This window comes from Pseudochaenichthys georgianus, chromosome 19 (genome assembly GCF_902827115.2).
Source record: "Pseudochaenichthys georgianus chromosome 19, fPseGeo1.2, whole genome shotgun sequence".
In the NCBI taxonomy this organism is placed as follows: domain Eukaryota; kingdom Metazoa; phylum Chordata; class Actinopteri; order Perciformes; family Channichthyidae; genus Pseudochaenichthys; species Pseudochaenichthys georgianus.
The window spans coordinates 19,352,061-19,370,090 of NC_047521.1; the positions used below are offsets into that span (position 1 = coordinate 19,352,061).

At 40.2% G+C, this 18,030-nt stretch overlaps 1 protein-coding gene across 1 annotated transcript in view; it reads right to left on the bottom strand.

Annotated features, from left to right (window-relative positions):
• The window catches only part of LOC117464591 (protocadherin-15-like), a 228,118-nt gene that overhangs the window by 137,292 nt on the left and 72,796 nt on the right, over positions 1 to 18,030 (bottom strand). Inside the window, exons 5-6 of the mRNA XM_071206802.1 lie at positions 3,124 to 3,284; positions 2,604 to 2,759 (exon numbers count right to left, since the gene is read on the bottom strand). Of these exons, the coding sequence (XP_071062903.1) occupies positions 2,604 to 2,759; positions 3,124 to 3,284 (317 nt within the window). The remainder of the gene's footprint in view (positions 1 to 2,603; positions 2,760 to 3,123; positions 3,285 to 18,030) is intronic.

Here is an 18,030-nt window from a genome sequence, read left to right on the forward strand (position 1 = left end):
TAGAAAATGATTTGCAGCTTTATGTTTATTGTGCTCAAATGGGGCTTGAGAGGGAGGATCAGCATGCAGCTGTTTGTGTGCTTTTGTTTGCTCTTGGAATAAAATGAAACACAGGCAGCAGGTTAGTACAACTTTTTCTGACGGCACTGTTTGCATAAATCTTTCTCTGTCAGTACTGTGAGAGTTTGCTACACGTAATCGCCCATTTGAATACAAGTGCTTACATTAAACGGGACATTGGGTGATAGAAAAACATGTATGGTATGTAAAGTTTGCTTTTTCTCCCAAAGACAACAAGGAACATGTGGGTGTCTTTATACATTTCTGGGTCTATTATTTAAAAAAAAAAAATAGAATAATAATAACAGATTCAAACCAAACTCACTGTTAAAAAACACAAGTTCATTTTTGAAATATTATAGCATGACTAAAAAAGTGTGAATAAGATACTGTATATTTTTCACACCTACCCTTTCCACAGTTTAACATTTCAAAATGTTATAAGCTCATAAGAAAAGATGTAATCCAATTTGCCACCATGTTTCAGTAAACTTCTTCTTCTTGGAAAATAAATAGCAGAGTATTAGTAATATATCTACTACCGTACATGACATGCAGTTGGTGGCCTAAGATATACATTTAAAAAATCCATATTGGCCGTTGTTTACAATAACTTGTGGTTTGAGCGGCAAAGGAAGTATTTTAAATGTTCACTGCACATGAGCAACAGAATAACTCACTTCTAGTAAAGAAAACAAAGCTACAATAGATAATTAGAAAGATATTTGCTTTTCTGAGAGAAATTCTTAAGCAGGGAGTTGAAAACTTTCTACAGCAAATACAAAGGAAGCTTTCTGCAAGCTATATATTGCCATGCTGTATTTTCCTAGCCATGTGCCTTGGGATCTGTCTGATTATGTATCAAAACAGCAGTCTAAACTCCAGACAGCATGAAAAACATTTGACATTAAGTTTAATTTAGCTGCTGCACCAATGATTTGTTACATCATTTCCCTAAACAGGGTTATCTGTGCCTCCCACTGATACAACAATAGCGGTGAGAACGTCTGACGCTGTAACTTTGCCATTTTTTCGGATACGGCTTTAATGAAAGAACTGCAGACTCTGGCACTGGTGCCAACTCAAGAAATCTGCCCCCAGGATCACCCTGTACCCAGAGACTTTCAGGAAGAACTCATAAACTGTGCCCCAGACGTTCTTATAAATAAGCATATTGCCTCTCTGTGTGTCTTAATCTGTCTGCCTCACTCTCTTGCAATGAATAATTGGTAGTAATAGATGACAAAAAGCAAGTTTAATGTTGATAAAGCTGGATGTTACTCCTGAGTCACTCTCTATTAAATGTACTTCATTATATTGTTGGAGTTCTGGGGGCAAAGTAAAGTGAATTAAACAATAGCTGCGGCCTAATGGGCACACACACAGGGTTATCTGTGCCTCCCACTGATACAACAATGGCGGTGAGAACGTCTAACGCTGTCACTTTGCCATTTTTTAGGATACGGCTTTAATGAAAGAACTGCAGACTCGGGCACTGGTGCCAACTCCAGAAATCAGCCCCCAGGATCACCCTGTACCCAGAGACTTTCAGGAAGAACTCATAAACTGTGCCTCAGACGTTCTTATAAATAAGCATATTGCCTCTCTGTGTGTCTTAATCTGTCTGCCTCACTCTCTTGCAATCAATAATTGGTAGTAATAGACGACAAAAAGCAAGTTTAATGTTGATAAAGCTGGATGTTACTCCTGAGTCACTCTCTATTAAATGTACTTCATTATATTGTTGGAGTTCTGGGGGCAAAGTAAAATGAATTAAACAATAGCTGCAGCCTAATGGGCACACACAAATGTTTAAACTTTTAAAAAATGATGACCACAAAGCCAAAACCACATTTACCAAACTAGATTTTCATGTTGGCTAGCAGAGGACTCATATCTCAAAGTTCTTTATAAAGCATCTGTTGTACGGTGGTCGTTAAAAAATATCCAAAGGAATAATTTTAATAGGAGTAATGAGAAACTGGAGGGCTGTAAGAAAGAAGGAGGAGGAGAGACAAGCAGAAATATATAGAGTGTGGCAGAGGAAAGGCAGGGAGGTGGAGAAAAGGGTGACATAATGAAGATCTGGGTGTGGAGAGCGGGAAGAAGGGCCAGGAGAGAGAAAGAGAGTGCTTGAGGAGAGGGATTGAGTTGGACAGGCTGGGGAAGACTGCATAATGAGATATTCTGCTGGGTCTGCCTCGGTCTGCGCTGGCAGCAGGCTGCATGTTTCCTTGTCCAGTTTTCAGCTTGAACCGCCTCTAGTTAAATTCTGCTCGCCCAGACTCTGGAGGACACACTAACGGTGGGATTGGCTTCTTAAAGACTATCCTGGAAAGCTCAGAATAACAGATATGTTCCTCTGCTGTCCAAAAACTCTTCTCTTTCCATGCTTGTGGTGCTGCCCATCTGACAGCAAAAGCCATGTACAAGGCTATTTGGTGGATGTTGTTATTCATAATTCATTGCAGTGTGTACATAAGGTGTAGCAGGTCAATGCAAACACTGATGTTGACCCCCATGTCAGTGTGTTTGTGTTTTACCTCACTGACGGCAACATAGTATCTCGGCTGTTGGAAATGTGGCGCGTTGTCGTTGCGGTCTCGAACAACGATGCGGACTTCGTGTAAAATCACCGTGCCGACCAGCTCGTTGGTACACTGAACCTGAACCACAATGGAGTGAATATACGAGGGGGGCTGGAAAAAGGGAAACAGAGACATGGATAAATAGTTAAAAAGCTCGCTTGTACAGTAAAGAAAAATACATCAACATAAAAAGATAAAGATATTTTACAAAGGACTACCATTCCTTTGAATTCTTTTGTTGACAAATCACTTGAAAACATCTGCTTGGTTTGCTTTACAGACAAAAAACAGCAGGAGGCTTGTTTTTTTTTACGGATGAGCAGGAGCTAACTTTCTCACAATAACAAATGCTGGAAAGAGTAAAACAGCCATGCGAATTATGCCATAACGATAATCTGTAGTAAAGTCCAACCACTAAAGTAAAATAATAAAAAAGAAGCAGATGTTGTCTGTATAAAGAACACAGATGCCTTACATCTCTGTCAAGAACCCGTCCGGTGCTGTTGAGGTAAAGGGCTTGTTTGGATTGGTCAAGGATCACCCAGTGCTCGTGGTTATCCCTCAGCGACAGAGAGATGGTACGATCCGGACCCTCAGCCATGCCATTTATCTGCATGTTCTCAACCAATAACGTTCCTGGAGATACAACAAATACATGTTTTTAACCAATCAGCAAGAGAGAGAGACTGGTAAAGTAGATTCAAATAATTTTGTAAATAAATAGTCCTAGATCAAACTTGAAAATTAATAAAAGGAGACTGTCCAAAGAGAACCCTATGATGTCCTTATGTTATTAGTTAAATACAGTATATAGGAAATGACAGGTTACAAGGACAAAGAGATGGCGACACACACACAAAATGAAAAAGGGAAGGACTGAGCAAATTCATATGGAAATGTAATTAAATTATGGCTAACCAGGTATGGGGGCTGCACAGTTTGGTTTCTCATTACCAGTACCTGGAATACTTGAGACTAACTGGAACACAAAATAAATATTTCCGAGAAAGAGACATTTTATTTAGTTAACATTTCTGAAAAGTCAGATAGAACAGATGGGATAAAACTTGATTAATGAAACACAACGGTGGGTGGTGAAAGCATATGCTATTAAGGGGAATATTGAAAGACACAGAAAACACGAAATGTCAGCTGCATATTATCCGCCAGGCGACTGGTGGCATAGGCTGTAGGTGGGCGCTTTCCAAACATAAGATCAGAGTTACCCCCACCTCTGCAGTCAACATGTCAAAGTGGGCAAGCATGTACATTCTCAAAGACATTGAAGTGACTTTTATTTTGTATATATTGATTGCTGTGCTTTTATTTATGTTTATGTTTATTAAGGATCCCCATTAGCTTTTGCTCTCGACAAAAGCTACTCCTCCTGGGGTCCGACACTTAAAACAATACAACAATAATAGTCATTAAAAGATGGCCCTTCAATCTCTTCTTGAAAGAGGCTCTGGACTCTATTTTAGCAAGGTAGTTTGGCAATGAGTTCCATTCCTTTATAGCTCTATAAGACACAGAAGATTTCAGAAGATGTGTCCTGGGTTTAGGTGCCCGTAGATGGCCTGATGTAGCTTGTCTAGTCTTATGGTCATGCTCGTCTCTTGCGTAAACTATTTGATCATAAAAATAGTGTTTATTTGCCAAATTGGAAATGTTTAGAAAAGTGATAACACGAGATTGCAGACGTTTCTCAACTGGAAGCCATGATAGGTTTCTATGCATAACTCCAATATGAGTGCGCTTCGAACAGTGGAGAGCTAGTCTGGCAGCCTTGTTTTGAGCTATTTGTAATTTCTGTAAATGTGTTTTTGCTGCTGACGACCATATGACCGGACAGTACTCAAGATGTGACAAAACCAGAGACTGAATGACTTGTTTCAAAGTGGTTGGTGTTACATACTTTGTACATTTTCTCGCCACAGCTATGCTCCTTCCCATTTTAGTTACCATACTGTCAATTTGCTTTGTCCACCGTAAACCAGAATCAAGAACAATGCCAAGTAATTTATTTATTTAGGTCTTAATCTGTATTTTGTATTCGGGATTGTGGGAAACGGTATTTCGATCTCTCTGTCTATACACACAAACTGAAAGATTGACAATAAAGTTGACTTTGACTTTTGACTTTGAGATGCTTAACCCTACATTTCTCCTGTAGGCATGTCTATGGTATTGAAATAAGCTGTGTCATCTAAATAACAGGAAATATACCTATTCAACCGAAAGCCAGGATTTGTTTTTAGAGAAGAGCACAAGTCAGAGAAGCTACGTTTCACAAGATGGAAGAGATGGTAAAGAAATAATTGTCAGATGGGGATAGTGTTAATTTCGTCAGCTATTTTTTAATTTAGTTTTAGTCTTAGTCCTGTGTTAAATTTCCTTTTTAGTTTTAGTCATATTTAGTCACCTTCATCCTGTTTTTATTTAGTCAAGTTTTAGTCGACTAAAGGTCTGAGCATTTTAGTCCTATTTTAGTCGACTAAAACAGTAAACATTTTAGTCAAGATTTAGTCGACTAAAAGTCTGAGCATTTTAGTCTTATTTTAGTCAAAGAAAACTAATTATTTTAGTCTACTTTTTGTCAATGAAAACTGTTGAGTCTTTTTTAGTCATCAGATTATATAGAACATTTCAGTCAAACTAGTCTAGCCAAAACCAATAATTTGTCATTTTATTATATATAAATAAATAAGATTATCTTGTCCTTATTTGATGAAAAACACAGGTTGATTAGAAAGCAGCTTTGCAGAGAGTATCTGGTCTGGTTTGTGGTGTTTTTACCAGCTGTTTTGCCACATTGCTTCCCTTCTGATGAAACAATGCATTCGCTTTTTTTCTCCGCCTCATTGTAGCGAAAATGGGCCCAAATATCACATCGTTTCTTTCTCCCAAGCAGTGGTGGCTTTAGACTTTTTCGTTGTCAGTCATTTTGACGGACAGGATCGTAACATTTTCGTCATAATCCATTATTATCCGTCGAGTGCACAATGTATCACTCACTCGCGCTGACGGGGGGGTATTCGGTTAACGCGACCACTGCTCCTAAGCCCTGTTGTTGCCATTTTATTTAAATAAGTTAAATAAGGTTAGTTAGATCATGACCCGAGTCTTCCTGACAGTTCATATTGTGCCGCTGCCCGGTGTAATTCAAATGTACCGCCGCTCGCAGCACAGAAACAGCTGCTGCTCTGCCGCAGCACCGGAAATGGAACTGCTGGGAGAAAAACTGACTATCAGACATTTAACGTTATCTTTGATAATATTTCGTCTCCTCATTTTTCGTCAACGAAAGTAGAGAGATTTTGTCATAGTTTTTATTTAGTAAACTACATTTTCGTCTCGTCACTTTTCGTCAACGATATTGCATGATGATTTCGTTACAGTTATTGTTTACTGCCGTCGGTGCCGTCTCGTCATCGTCTCGTTTTCGTCATGGAAAAAAAGGTCGTTGACGAACATATTTCGTCATAGTTTTAGTCAACGAAATTAACACTAGATGGGGATCAAATAAACATCTGACTTTATAGTGATAGACAGTGTCAATGCACACAGAGCCCTTTTGCCTTACTTTTCAAAATGTTTGCATTAGATGTCAAGACCAGTCCAGGGTCCTAATGAAAGTCTAATGGGAAATAGAAACACAGAAGAGGTGAAGAACGTGAGAAAGGAAGAGAAAATCAACTTGAGCCTCTCTGACTTGGCTTGACTTTGTACTGCTCCAAATCATAGGAGACCCATTACCAGGACATACACACTGCATTATTAATCCCAAAATGTTTTGCGTGTGTGAGCACAGTCATCACCAGCACATTATTAAATCATGAAGATTTACAGCCACAATTTCCAGTGGCAGCAAACATGTATTTATTTGCATAACAACACAAATAAATTAAGAATTTAAATTGGCAGCTGCCTTTTAACAGACACAAGCCAAAGATCCGTTGTTTTTGTCTTGAATGTGTGTGTCTGTATAAAGTCAGATATGTAGGCACAGAGAAAGAGAGAGAAAGATCTTACGGATTTGCGTCTGTGTGTGTGTGCTTGAAAACTACATATTTTCCTATGTGCAAACATACACACACTGAACAATCTTATATCTGATCGGACAGAAATACAATTGGGTCACGGCCTTCTGTGCTACCATGGAAACTGTGTCAAATGCCTTGATGTGATTTGTTGATGTTAAATAAACGAAGAACTTTAATGAAATTGGTTTCTTTGTATGAGAAACTGGAAAGAAATGGAATTCATTAAGGGAGATTTATTCGTTGACATCTTCTGGCTATATATCCTCTAATTGTCTGCTTGTGTCTTGTAAAATGATTAAAAAAACACACCAGTATAGGCGAAGAAGAAAGAGACACCATGTGTAACTGCATCTAATTTAATTCCATATACCGTCTATTAAATGGGCTCTTTTCACAGTGACCTCACTACATGGGATGCGTGACTGAATACAGCACTCATAAAATAATCAACTTTATTTATAGAGCACCTTTTAAACAGGGTTACACCGTTATTTTATTTAAAGGTATTATTATTATTATTATTATACTGTTTTTCATCAATAAATGATAGTCTCAGATATATACAAAACATGTCTCTGAAGTGTTTGGCTCCAAATACCCAACAGATGGTGCATTGCAGCATCCTATAAACCCCTCTGTTTCAGCCAGTGGCCTCGCCTGGCCTGGGCATTCGGGGCTTTTTCTGTAGCCCCTGACAATTCTCCCTCAATAATATTATTGCAGATACGCAGGTACGCGGCACAAATCTGAATTGCCTAACGTCACTTGTGTCACTACGCACCTTTGCGTACCTCAAAACAAAACACACATTTCGTCTACACGTGTTTCTTGTCAACGCTCAATGTAAAATACTAGACATGTAAAAAAACAAAGACATTAAGCAGCTACGTTGCCGTTTCGCTCCCTGCAAAAAATCTTCGGACTTTCTATGACTGATTGAACTGGAGCTGGGCGAGCCGCGCAGGACATAACCGACGGACTTGTTAAGTTTTACAGGACCTGTGAAGCTTTACAGGAGGCAGAGGCTTAGATCACCGGACAACAGTGTTGGTCGCCGTGTGCACACACAGGGTTAACGTCGGTATGAACAACAGAATTGTGCCAAAACTCTGCCAACTGGATGCAGTGGGAGACTCCCCTGTGCACATTCTGTGCCCCGCGCACACACTGGAGAACTGCGCAAAATCAGCTGATCACAACGTTCACGCTCTGTGGTCAAGCTGCTGCAGTTTTATTTACACCAAAGTGGAGTAAAACACACAGTTGCAAACTTACTCAGGGTGTTAAAGGAAGAGTTTTTTTAATCAGACAGAGGTGGAAGAAGTACTCAGATATTGTGTAGGAATACTCTGTTACAGTAAAAGTCCTGCATTCAAAATGTTACTCAAGTACAATTTGAAAATTATTATCAAAATATAGTTAAAGTACCAAAAGTAAAAGTAGTCATTGTGCAGATTGGTCCATTTCAGAATAATATATATGTTTTAGAATTATTGATGCATTAAAGTGTTCTCAAAGCTGGTAAAGGTGCAGCTAGTTTTAATGACTTTGTATACTGCAGGGTAGCTTGTGAATTTACTCCAGGTGGAACTAAAGTCTGATTTAAGACTTGATTATATTTCACATTGTTAATCCAGATCTGTAAAGTAACTAAAGGTATAAAATGTAATGGAGTAAAAGTACACAATTTACCTCTGAACTGTAGTGGAGTAGAAGTACAAAGTATACTGTAGCATCAAAGTCAAGTGAAGTACAACTATCTCAAAATTCTACTTAAGTAGAGTACTTGAATAAGTGTACTTAGTAACTTCCCACATCTGAAATCAGATATGAATGCAAGTCATGTCATAATTTCTTAGTATTTGATCCTTCCACTTGGCCTCAGGAGGAAATGCTAGAACTTCACAGTGTTGGCAACACGTTTTGGAGAAAGCAAATCGGAGGCTTAAAAATAAACATGGAGGTGCATCTTCATCATCTAGCATGCAAGAAGTGTAAATAGAGGACAGTGAAGGAGACACTGAGGAGGACCACGCTTCGTGTGGGGTGAGTACCAAACGCTGTCTCCTGGTACTCATCTGAGTAACTCACTCAAAAAGTTATGGGCACCCCTGAATAGAATACATTAACCGTGCTTTACATGAGCCTCATCATGACACTAGAGAGGACGGCTGGATTGTAATTTCCCATGTTCAGTGAATGCAATTATTATGTAAAAGATGATGTCCAAGGCACACCTTCATATATGATCATTAGTTAGAAAATAAATAAGAGAATACATGAAAAAGAGGTATGAAATACGATATTAGTAAAACAAGAATAAAGTTTAAAAGGGGAGTGATTTGTAAAATATCCATAAAGAAAAAGTAAATCTGTTTACAGTTCTGTTTCATGGGTGTTGAGACAGAGATGTATCCATAGATCTCTTAATGATGCTCTCAAAGTGCACCAGATTGATGCTTTTAACGTCAATATTCCGGGGAAGCATGCCCCCGGACCCCACTAGAGGAGGTTAGGTCCACCCCCCACTTATAAAAATAGCACCTTACCCCTGCTTACACCTATATGTGAGCTGATTATCGAGCCTTCATTGTAACAGTCGCGGGTATACTGTGTATGTGTGTGTGGGGAGTGTTGCAGTAGAAAATTCCATAGCGCCCGGTACAATGCGGTACATTAATGAGAAACCCTACATGTTTGAGCACCCTCTATGAAACGTCAAGCTACCCCACAGCACCCCCAAAAGAAAATCTCTGGCGCCGCCACTGTGGGCTAAGCCCCGGATGTTTCCAGGTCCGGGAAACGCCCCTGGTTTCAGTCCTGTTTCAAAAGTGTCTGTTACTTTAGATGAAAACAAGGAGCCCCTCCCCACGCCCCTCTGAGAGATATTTGGTTAAAAAGAACACAATGGTGCTCTAGGAGGAGATTCAGGTGATAAGGTGTGTGTGTGTGTGTGTGTGTGTGGGGGGGGGTTACCTTGGTTGGTGATTGGCTAATGGTTACACGAGGCAAAAAAAACGGCCAAAATCTGATCAGCTCATTTTCAGACAGGTTTTTATATAAATGGATCAGGACGAAAAGTGAGTGAATCTTTCAGAATCTCTTTACACAGAGGGGACACATGTTTATGTAGAAAATACATGAAAAATTGGATTTTAAAAACAGAACCTTTTATAAAGCTAGTAATGAAATGAAATGAACCAAAAAAACAGCTACCAAACATATTATAAAAAACCAATACAAATAAATAAATTAATAATAATAAAAAATAATCGCTATATTTCGTGTAAGGGACTGAGAGGCAGAGTAGTGGGAGACACCTACATTCCCAATAGGTGGCTCCACCCGCTGCCAATTAACAGTATTGGGAGCAGGTGTGGAGACCTCACACCTGGTGCTAATCACTCCCTCAAGGGAGACAAAAGCACCTAGAGTTGCTCAGTTGTGTGTGGCACATGGAGGGAGCAGGAGACTCCCAGCGTGAGGAAACAGTTGTAAGCTGGCAAGTCGTTTAGCGGCCCGGCTACGTTAGCCTTTCTATCGTAAAAGGTATTTTTTAGTTGAACAGCAACAAAGCCTCTTTTTTGATTTGAACACTGCCTCTGTCGTGACTGCTTCACTACCACTTTTCCCTTTATCTGCCCCGGCCTGTTACATTCGATTACATTGTTTTCGTAATCGTTGCAAGCGATTAAAATACGATTAATTGACAGCCCTAATTTGCACTTTACTTTATGTTTATAGGAGCCGTATTATGCTCATTTCCAGGTTCATTTTTGTATTTTGTGCCTCTGCTGTGACATGTCTCCAAGCTTTAATAATCTTAATTTTTCTCATACTGCCTGTGCTGCAACACCTCTTTTCACCCTCTGTCTGAAACCAGAGCCCAGTCTGCTCCGATTGGTTGGCTGGCAGGCTCTGTTGCATCAAGCTGTCCAACCGTTTATCACGTACAATGTGTTAGAGCTCTCGCCAGTACAAGCAGAGTTTCACATAGTGATTTCACTATACACTGACTATACTATTCCACAGTGATCTGGACACTAATATGGACTACAGGTTGTGAAACTATTTCAGGGAATAGCCCTTAGCTGATATACTTTGCTGCTGTTGAGCTACTCATGGGGAATCATTTTATGTGGTACCAGGAACCTTAAAGCATTCTCAGTGGTCAAACTAGATGAGCAAAACGGAGTATATTTAAAGCAGTGGACTAATAATGTTAGCACAGAAAGCAAAGAGGATTGCACACGATTACATGCAATTGTGTACGCTGATGTAGCATGTAATCCCTAAATGATAAATGGAATGTGTTATTGTATAGTTTGTTCGTGTGAAGATCTCTGCTAAAGTGTGAGGTTGTTTGTATGATGTTCTGTGCATGTATGTGTCTGTACAGCTGATTCCCACACCTATCCACTCATTATCAGCCTTTTACTTGATATTATTAAAACTAAACCCCTAATTTCAATATTATCTTCGTTTATGGCGTTAAGAAAACCCTTAACTTGTATCTTGTTACTCTCCCCCCTCCGCTTCTTTTCCTTCCTCGAGTCCCCCCCCCCCCCCCCCCTTTTACCCACACCAACCCAAGATAATCATCCTAAAGCGAGATTCTCTATTAAATCTGTAACACTGTTTCACAGCCGCAGAGCAATACATGGTATTATTCATCAATCCCGTTCCAATACTAAATTATTCTTTGACATTCTATTGAAACGAGTGTTATTGCACACTCAGACAATGAAACATTTTAGCTCCCTTATCTATTTACAAGGTTGAACTCCTATTGCATGTATATCTTGAATTTGTGCATGCTTTTTTGTAGCTGAAAGACATGTTCAATGCAAGGCAGTTTCAGTTTGATTAACTTAATTATATCTCTTTCTTAAACAAAATCTTTCAAATCAAAATGTGCAGAAAGAGGAGGCGAACACGTCAATAGCCCAGCGCCGACCAGCCCAGCGAGGAGGACCTGGCTTCTAATTCTCCTACTCCTGATGTCGGGTAACGTGAAACCGAATCCAGGCCCAGAACTGTCTCAGCTGCAAACGCCAGAGGAGTTTAGAACGAAAGACGGATTACGTCTTTTTCACCTTAATGTTCGCAGCATGATTAATAAGATGGACTCCATCAGAATAGGGGCCGAGTCGACTGACTCTGATATCATTGTCCTTTCTGAGACGTGGCTCAAAAAATCGATTACAAATGATATGATAAATATAAAAGATTACAATGTCTTTAGAACAGACCGTGTGGGAAAAGGCGGCGGGGTTGCGATTTATGTTAAAAACCATTTAGACTGCACCTGCATCCAGGGCCGCCTTAATGCACGGGCTGACCTGGGCTGACCTGGGCTGATCAGGGAGCCAATAAAAAAGTTTTATTAAAAAAAAAAAAGTTTTTTATTTCGGATGTTTTTAAAAAACATTTAAATAAACAAAGTATTGGCTTTCAGAATATGAAACTTTTATTTCCAAAATCACACGATAAATACATTTTTGAAGCTTGTAAAGGGAAGATGACAGCTCTCACTCGCCACTCACTCCCCCTCCCTCCGGCTGACATTATGAATGTAAGCGTGTATAGTAGGGGTGTAACGGTACACGTACCCGTACCGAAATTATTCGGTACGGGCCCTTCGGTTCGGTACACGTGTGTACCGAAGTGTACCGAACTAATATAACGTTAAACGTAAAAAATTGAGAACGTGAACAACTTCTTGGAAGTAATCTCAGGTGCTGCGTCGCAGCATTCAGAGTAATTTCCTCACATTGGGCTCATCGCGTCATAGAGCGAGCAAGTCATTTCATTGGATGAGAGGGCATGCTATGAGAGCTGGTCAGAGGGATGCGTTCAAATTTAGTCAGTAATTTGAGGAACTGTCGAAAATTAATGGCGAACGCAGATAAAGTTGAGCTCGAAAATCCTCCAGCATCATTGAAGTCTCCGGTTTGGGAACATTTTGGTTTCGCAGTTACGTACAAGGATGACGGACAAAGACAGGTGGACCGAACCAAAGCTGTTTGTCGGCATTGTTCAACTAACATTGGTTACGCGGCTGGCAATACATCAAACTTGCACACTCTTGAAAAGGCATCACCCGAACATCAATATCACCGGTACCAAAAGACTGAAGTGCAAACCCAACTCCCGCTAGCATTTGAGCCTCCACCACTCGCAAAAACTTCAGACCGAGCCAAAGCTATTACAAATGCCAAATATCCTTATGTTGCCATGTTAGCAAAGCGCTACCTGGCTGTATCTGCTACCTCTGTCCCTAGCGAGAGGGTGTGTTCTCCACACAGCAGGAGACATTAGAGCCAGCAGATCTGCCCTTTCGGCAAGCAATGTGGACAAGTTCATTTTTCTTTAAACAACATGAAAATACAATGACAAGCAAGTCCTAATGTCAAACTGGCTGCTTAGGTACTAGTACAGTACAGTTCAAATACAGATAATTTCAGTTCATCGAAATGCTGCACCTTAATGTTCATTTGATTATATTTTGTATTTATTTGAGTGAATATTCACAGTTTAATAATAATTAAAAACCCAAAACGAATAGTTTATGTTTTGTGAATACTTGTACAGTAAAGTTCAAATATAGATTATTTCAGTTCATCGAAATGCTGCACCTTAATGTTTATTTTATTATATTTTGTATTTATTTGAGTGAATACATTATTCACAGTTTAATAATAATAAAAAAAAATATATATATATGTTTTGTTTTGTGAAAAAAAATTCTGCTGTACCGAAAACGTACCGAACCGAACCGTGACCAAAAAACCGAGGTACGTACCGAACCGAAATGTTTGTGAACCGTTACACCCCTAGTGTATAGTAATCATAGATAACACGGCAGGGTCCGTTACAGTTTGTTTTCATCTGGTTTCAAATAAACAAAGTCTTGGCTTTCAGAATATTAAAATTGTTTCGGCAAATTCAGATGATAAATACAGCGTTGAAGCTTGTAACGGCATAATTACAAGCGGAGAACGGAGTAACTTGACGTCACAGCAGGCATAACAACAGCCTGTGTTTCTCGTGAGGGTTTTCCCCGGGAAACAAACACAATACACACAAACACACACACGTATACACACACACTCGTGAGCTTCCCCCAGACCAGTAATCCAAACGAAAATATCTTCCCTCCATAGTATTTTGATCATTTGCTCCGCTAATCAATCAGATCGATGGATTCCAGAGATTTTTCTCAAACATGATGACTCCGAAACAGTCAGTGGGCACCACTTAACAGCCAATCAGAATGAGAATATGTTTCACATGTGACTTATTCAAATTGCGAGTGATTGAGTGACAGATGAAGGTTGTTTAGGAGAAAAAGTTTGAGAAGAAAAAGTTTGAGAGTGGTGCTCGGGAAAGGAAATTGTTGAGGGAAAAGGAGTTTCGAGACAAGCAGCTATTACAAAGCATGTCGAAGCCTACAGGTTATTTTAAACCTGTAGGCCAGGATGAGGAGGAAGGACAGATGAGTTCTGTACCGAGCGGCAGCGGTGCCGGCCGCGGGGCCTCGGAGCCAAGTAGGCCGTCTGGTTCTGATAGCGATGGAGTAGCGGGAGAGTAAAAACAGACAGGAGGGAGAGAGGGGAGATGATGGAGAGGACGACGAGGACTTGCTACGTGGAGGGGAGCCAACGGCAACCGGACAAATACATGAGGGAGGCCCGATACGTCACTCATCTGGAGGAGAGGACCAGGCGCGCGTAGAGCAGAGTGGAGAAGTGCGATCACAGAGCCTGCTGAGGCTATAAATGACTTTCATTTGTTGTTTAAATAGGGGGCCTACAAAACCATCAGCCCCAGGGCCTGATGGCAGGTTAAGGTGGGCCTGCCTGCATCGAATCCCTAACAAAACCAAAAGGCTTTGAACTCTCTGTAATTTAACTGTTGCTCCCAAGTGGTTCAGACATTATAGTGGTCGGATGCTACCGCCCGCCCGCTGCCTCAAGCGAAGCCACGAATATACTCTCCAATCTTCTCCATAACTGGACTAAATCCGAGATGGTTTTACTCGGAGACCTAAACTGGGACTGGAAAACGGATTTACAAAACTCTTTCAAGGACACTTGTGACTCTCTCTGTTTGGTGCAACTAGTTAACTCGCCAACTCGGTTAAACCAAAAAGATTTAGAGAAGTCCACTTTGATTGATGTTATTCTTACAAATGCACCTCACCGTTTCTCCGCAGTAGGCACGTTTTGTAATGATATAAGCGACCACTGCGCAATTGCTTGTGTGAGAATCTGTAAGATCCCTAAAGGAAAGCCACGTTTCATTCACAAGAGGCGATTCAAACATTTCGATGAGCAGGCGTTTCTACATGATGTTTTTAATAGTGATTTACACATTGTTTCACTTATGACCGATGTTGAGTTAGCATGGAATTATTTTAAATCCACTTTCTTGGCTATATGTGACAAGCATGCTCCTTTTAGGACATCTAGGATAAGCAGTAAAGACAACCCCTGGTTTAATGATTCTATATCCTCTCTCATTCGACAGAGAGACACTGCCTGGGCTAAAGCAAAGAAATCGAATATTCCATTAGATTGGAATCGGTATAGGACATTAAGAAACAAATGCACTAAGCTGATTAAAGACTCTAAATGTGCCTACTATCTTAATGCAATACATGACAATTTGAATAACCCTGCAAAGTTTTGGAAACGTGTTAAATCCTCCTCAGGTTCTATCACTCCAAACAGCCTTCCTGATCTCTTAAGGGTAAATCAGAGTGAAATCAAGGGCAAAATGGATATTGCAGACAGCTTTACTAATCATTTTATTTCTGCTGGCTCAATCTTTGATTCTAGCAACTCAGGGATGATCGCTGCAGAAGGAGAGCCAGGTCCTCCGCCACTTGACCCTGATCAACTGTTCACCTTTGCCCCCATCTTGACCTCTCAGGTTCACAAAGCTTTAATGAGCCTAGATGTAAATAAATCTTCAGGCCCAGACAAGATAGAGCCGTTCTTCTTCAAAGTTGCTGCAGGTCTGATTGCAGAACCCATAACCTCTATTTTGAATCTCAGTCTTTGTGCTGGTGAATTACCTAGCTCATGGAAGTCGGCCATGGTTCTCCCCTTGTTAAAGGGCGGAAATCCCTCTGACCTAAATAATTATCGCCCTATTTCCAGACTGTCTGTAATGGCCAAAGTCTTTGAATCTCTTGTAAATGAACAACTGAAAAAGTTTCTAACTGACCATAATATTCTTAACGAGTCTCAGTCAGGCTTCAGATCAGGCATAGTACTACTTCAGCGGCTATGCTAGTCTCAAATGACATAATTGAAGCACTAGACAAGAAAAACTACTGTGAAGCATTGTTTGTTGATCTGTCTAAAGCTTTTGATTCTGTGGATCATGCATTGCTACTGCAGAGGCTTGGCTGCATAGGTCTTGGCAAAATGGCTTTGAGCTGGTTTAAAAACTATCTATCTGAAATAACTCAGTGTGTCTCAGTAGAAGATTATACCTCAGCTGCTCTTACTGTAAACAAAGGTGTTCCACAAGGTTCTATTTTGGCCCCTGTCTTATTCTCCATCTTTATAATGGAACTAGGAAATGGGATAAACCCAGCACGGTTTCATTTATACGCCGATGATACAGTTGTTTACACAGTGGCTTCCTCTTTAACTCAGGCCATAGAGCTTCTACAGGATGCTTTTAATACACTGCAACACTCCTTGCTAAGGCTAAGACGGGTCCTTAATGCAAAAAAGACCAAGTAGATGACCTTCTCTCGCTCTCGAGCTAATACAGCTGTCCCTACGATTCTGACACTGGAAGGGACATGCCTTGACAACCCCAGTGAGATGATAGTGAACTGTTCATGAACTTGTCATGAAAAGTTCATGGAATATCAGTGAACCATATTCATGAACAGCTCATAAACAGCTCATAACAAAGTTGATGAACTGTTCATGAAATGGTCATGAACATTAAATGGCACTAGGGCAGTTCATGAACTACTCATGAAACTCCTGTGCTGGAATGGTTCATGAACAATTCATGGAATATGGTTTTAGACAGGTTCATGAACAATTCATGAAATGGAGTTTTCAGTGAGTGTGTAGGGATATTCAGTTTTCAACCAAGAACATTTCAAGAATTGTTCATGAACATATCAAGAACTGTTCATAACAACTTCATGAACCATTCATGAACAGTTCATACCCAGTCACTGAATATAATTCAATGGCTGGCTATGAACTGTTTTTCGAGCTTTCCAATCCAGACGAGATCTCTCTGTCCCGTCTATGTGCGAGGGGGCGGGGCAGTTTGTAAAGGTCTCCTGACTGTGTTACAGACTGTCATCCTGGTTAGTGGTTACTCTGGGTTCTGTCCTCAGGACACAGTGTTGGATATTTTTGATAATTGGATGGGACTTGATTGGATTCAATATTAGAGTAATTTTCTCGTTTGTGTGTTTGTTTAAATATATTTGGCCTTTGTTTATGTGATTGAATGATTTACTCAAATAAAAAGGTTGATGAATTATCATCTAATGATTTGTATGATGTTTTATTTATGTTAAAGGTCACTTTGAATGATTTTAACTAATGATAATGTACAAATAATAATAATTCGGGACGGTCCACATTCATTTCGGGACGGCTTGGATTGTATTTCGGGACGGTTCCGGGAGGATGGGGGAAAAAGTTAGTCTAGAGCCCTGTCTGCAGCAGCGGGTTGTATCAGCTATGTTTGCAGTGAAGGACAGGTTGTTATCTATAAACACATAACGCTATCAAATAATACTTTCTATCAATATATCTATCTTTACCAAATATAACATATTATGGAGATCACAAAAATACACTGTCAATGTTAATAAAAAAAAACAAGGCAATGTGCCTGCAAGACTGCACTCAGGTAAACAAAACATATTACCCGTGCGCAGCAGCTAACCTGCCTGCGAGCCTTCGCTCAGGTCACCCTTACCCAGGCGCGGCTGAAGCCCGCGAAAATGGCATCTATTGTTGCCGACAGTTTAGTATTTTTAAAATACCGTTACTATGTCAAACATGCTCAAAACTTTCTGACACACTCTCCTAAACATCTCCAACATCATATCTAATTCACACAAGTTAACAAACATCGATCATTTTCATTATGTACTGACCTGTAGAAAACAGAAAAGTGGAGCAGCAATAATTATACACAGGATCCGGTTGATCGTCTGGATTGCTTCTGAGGAGGGGGCGGAAGTGTCCCCCCTAAAATAACCCAGATGTCACCGCTCACCTGCCAAAGGTTCCACCTTGGCGCTACTTACTCATACTGCTTCTCAAACAGTACAGATAAAC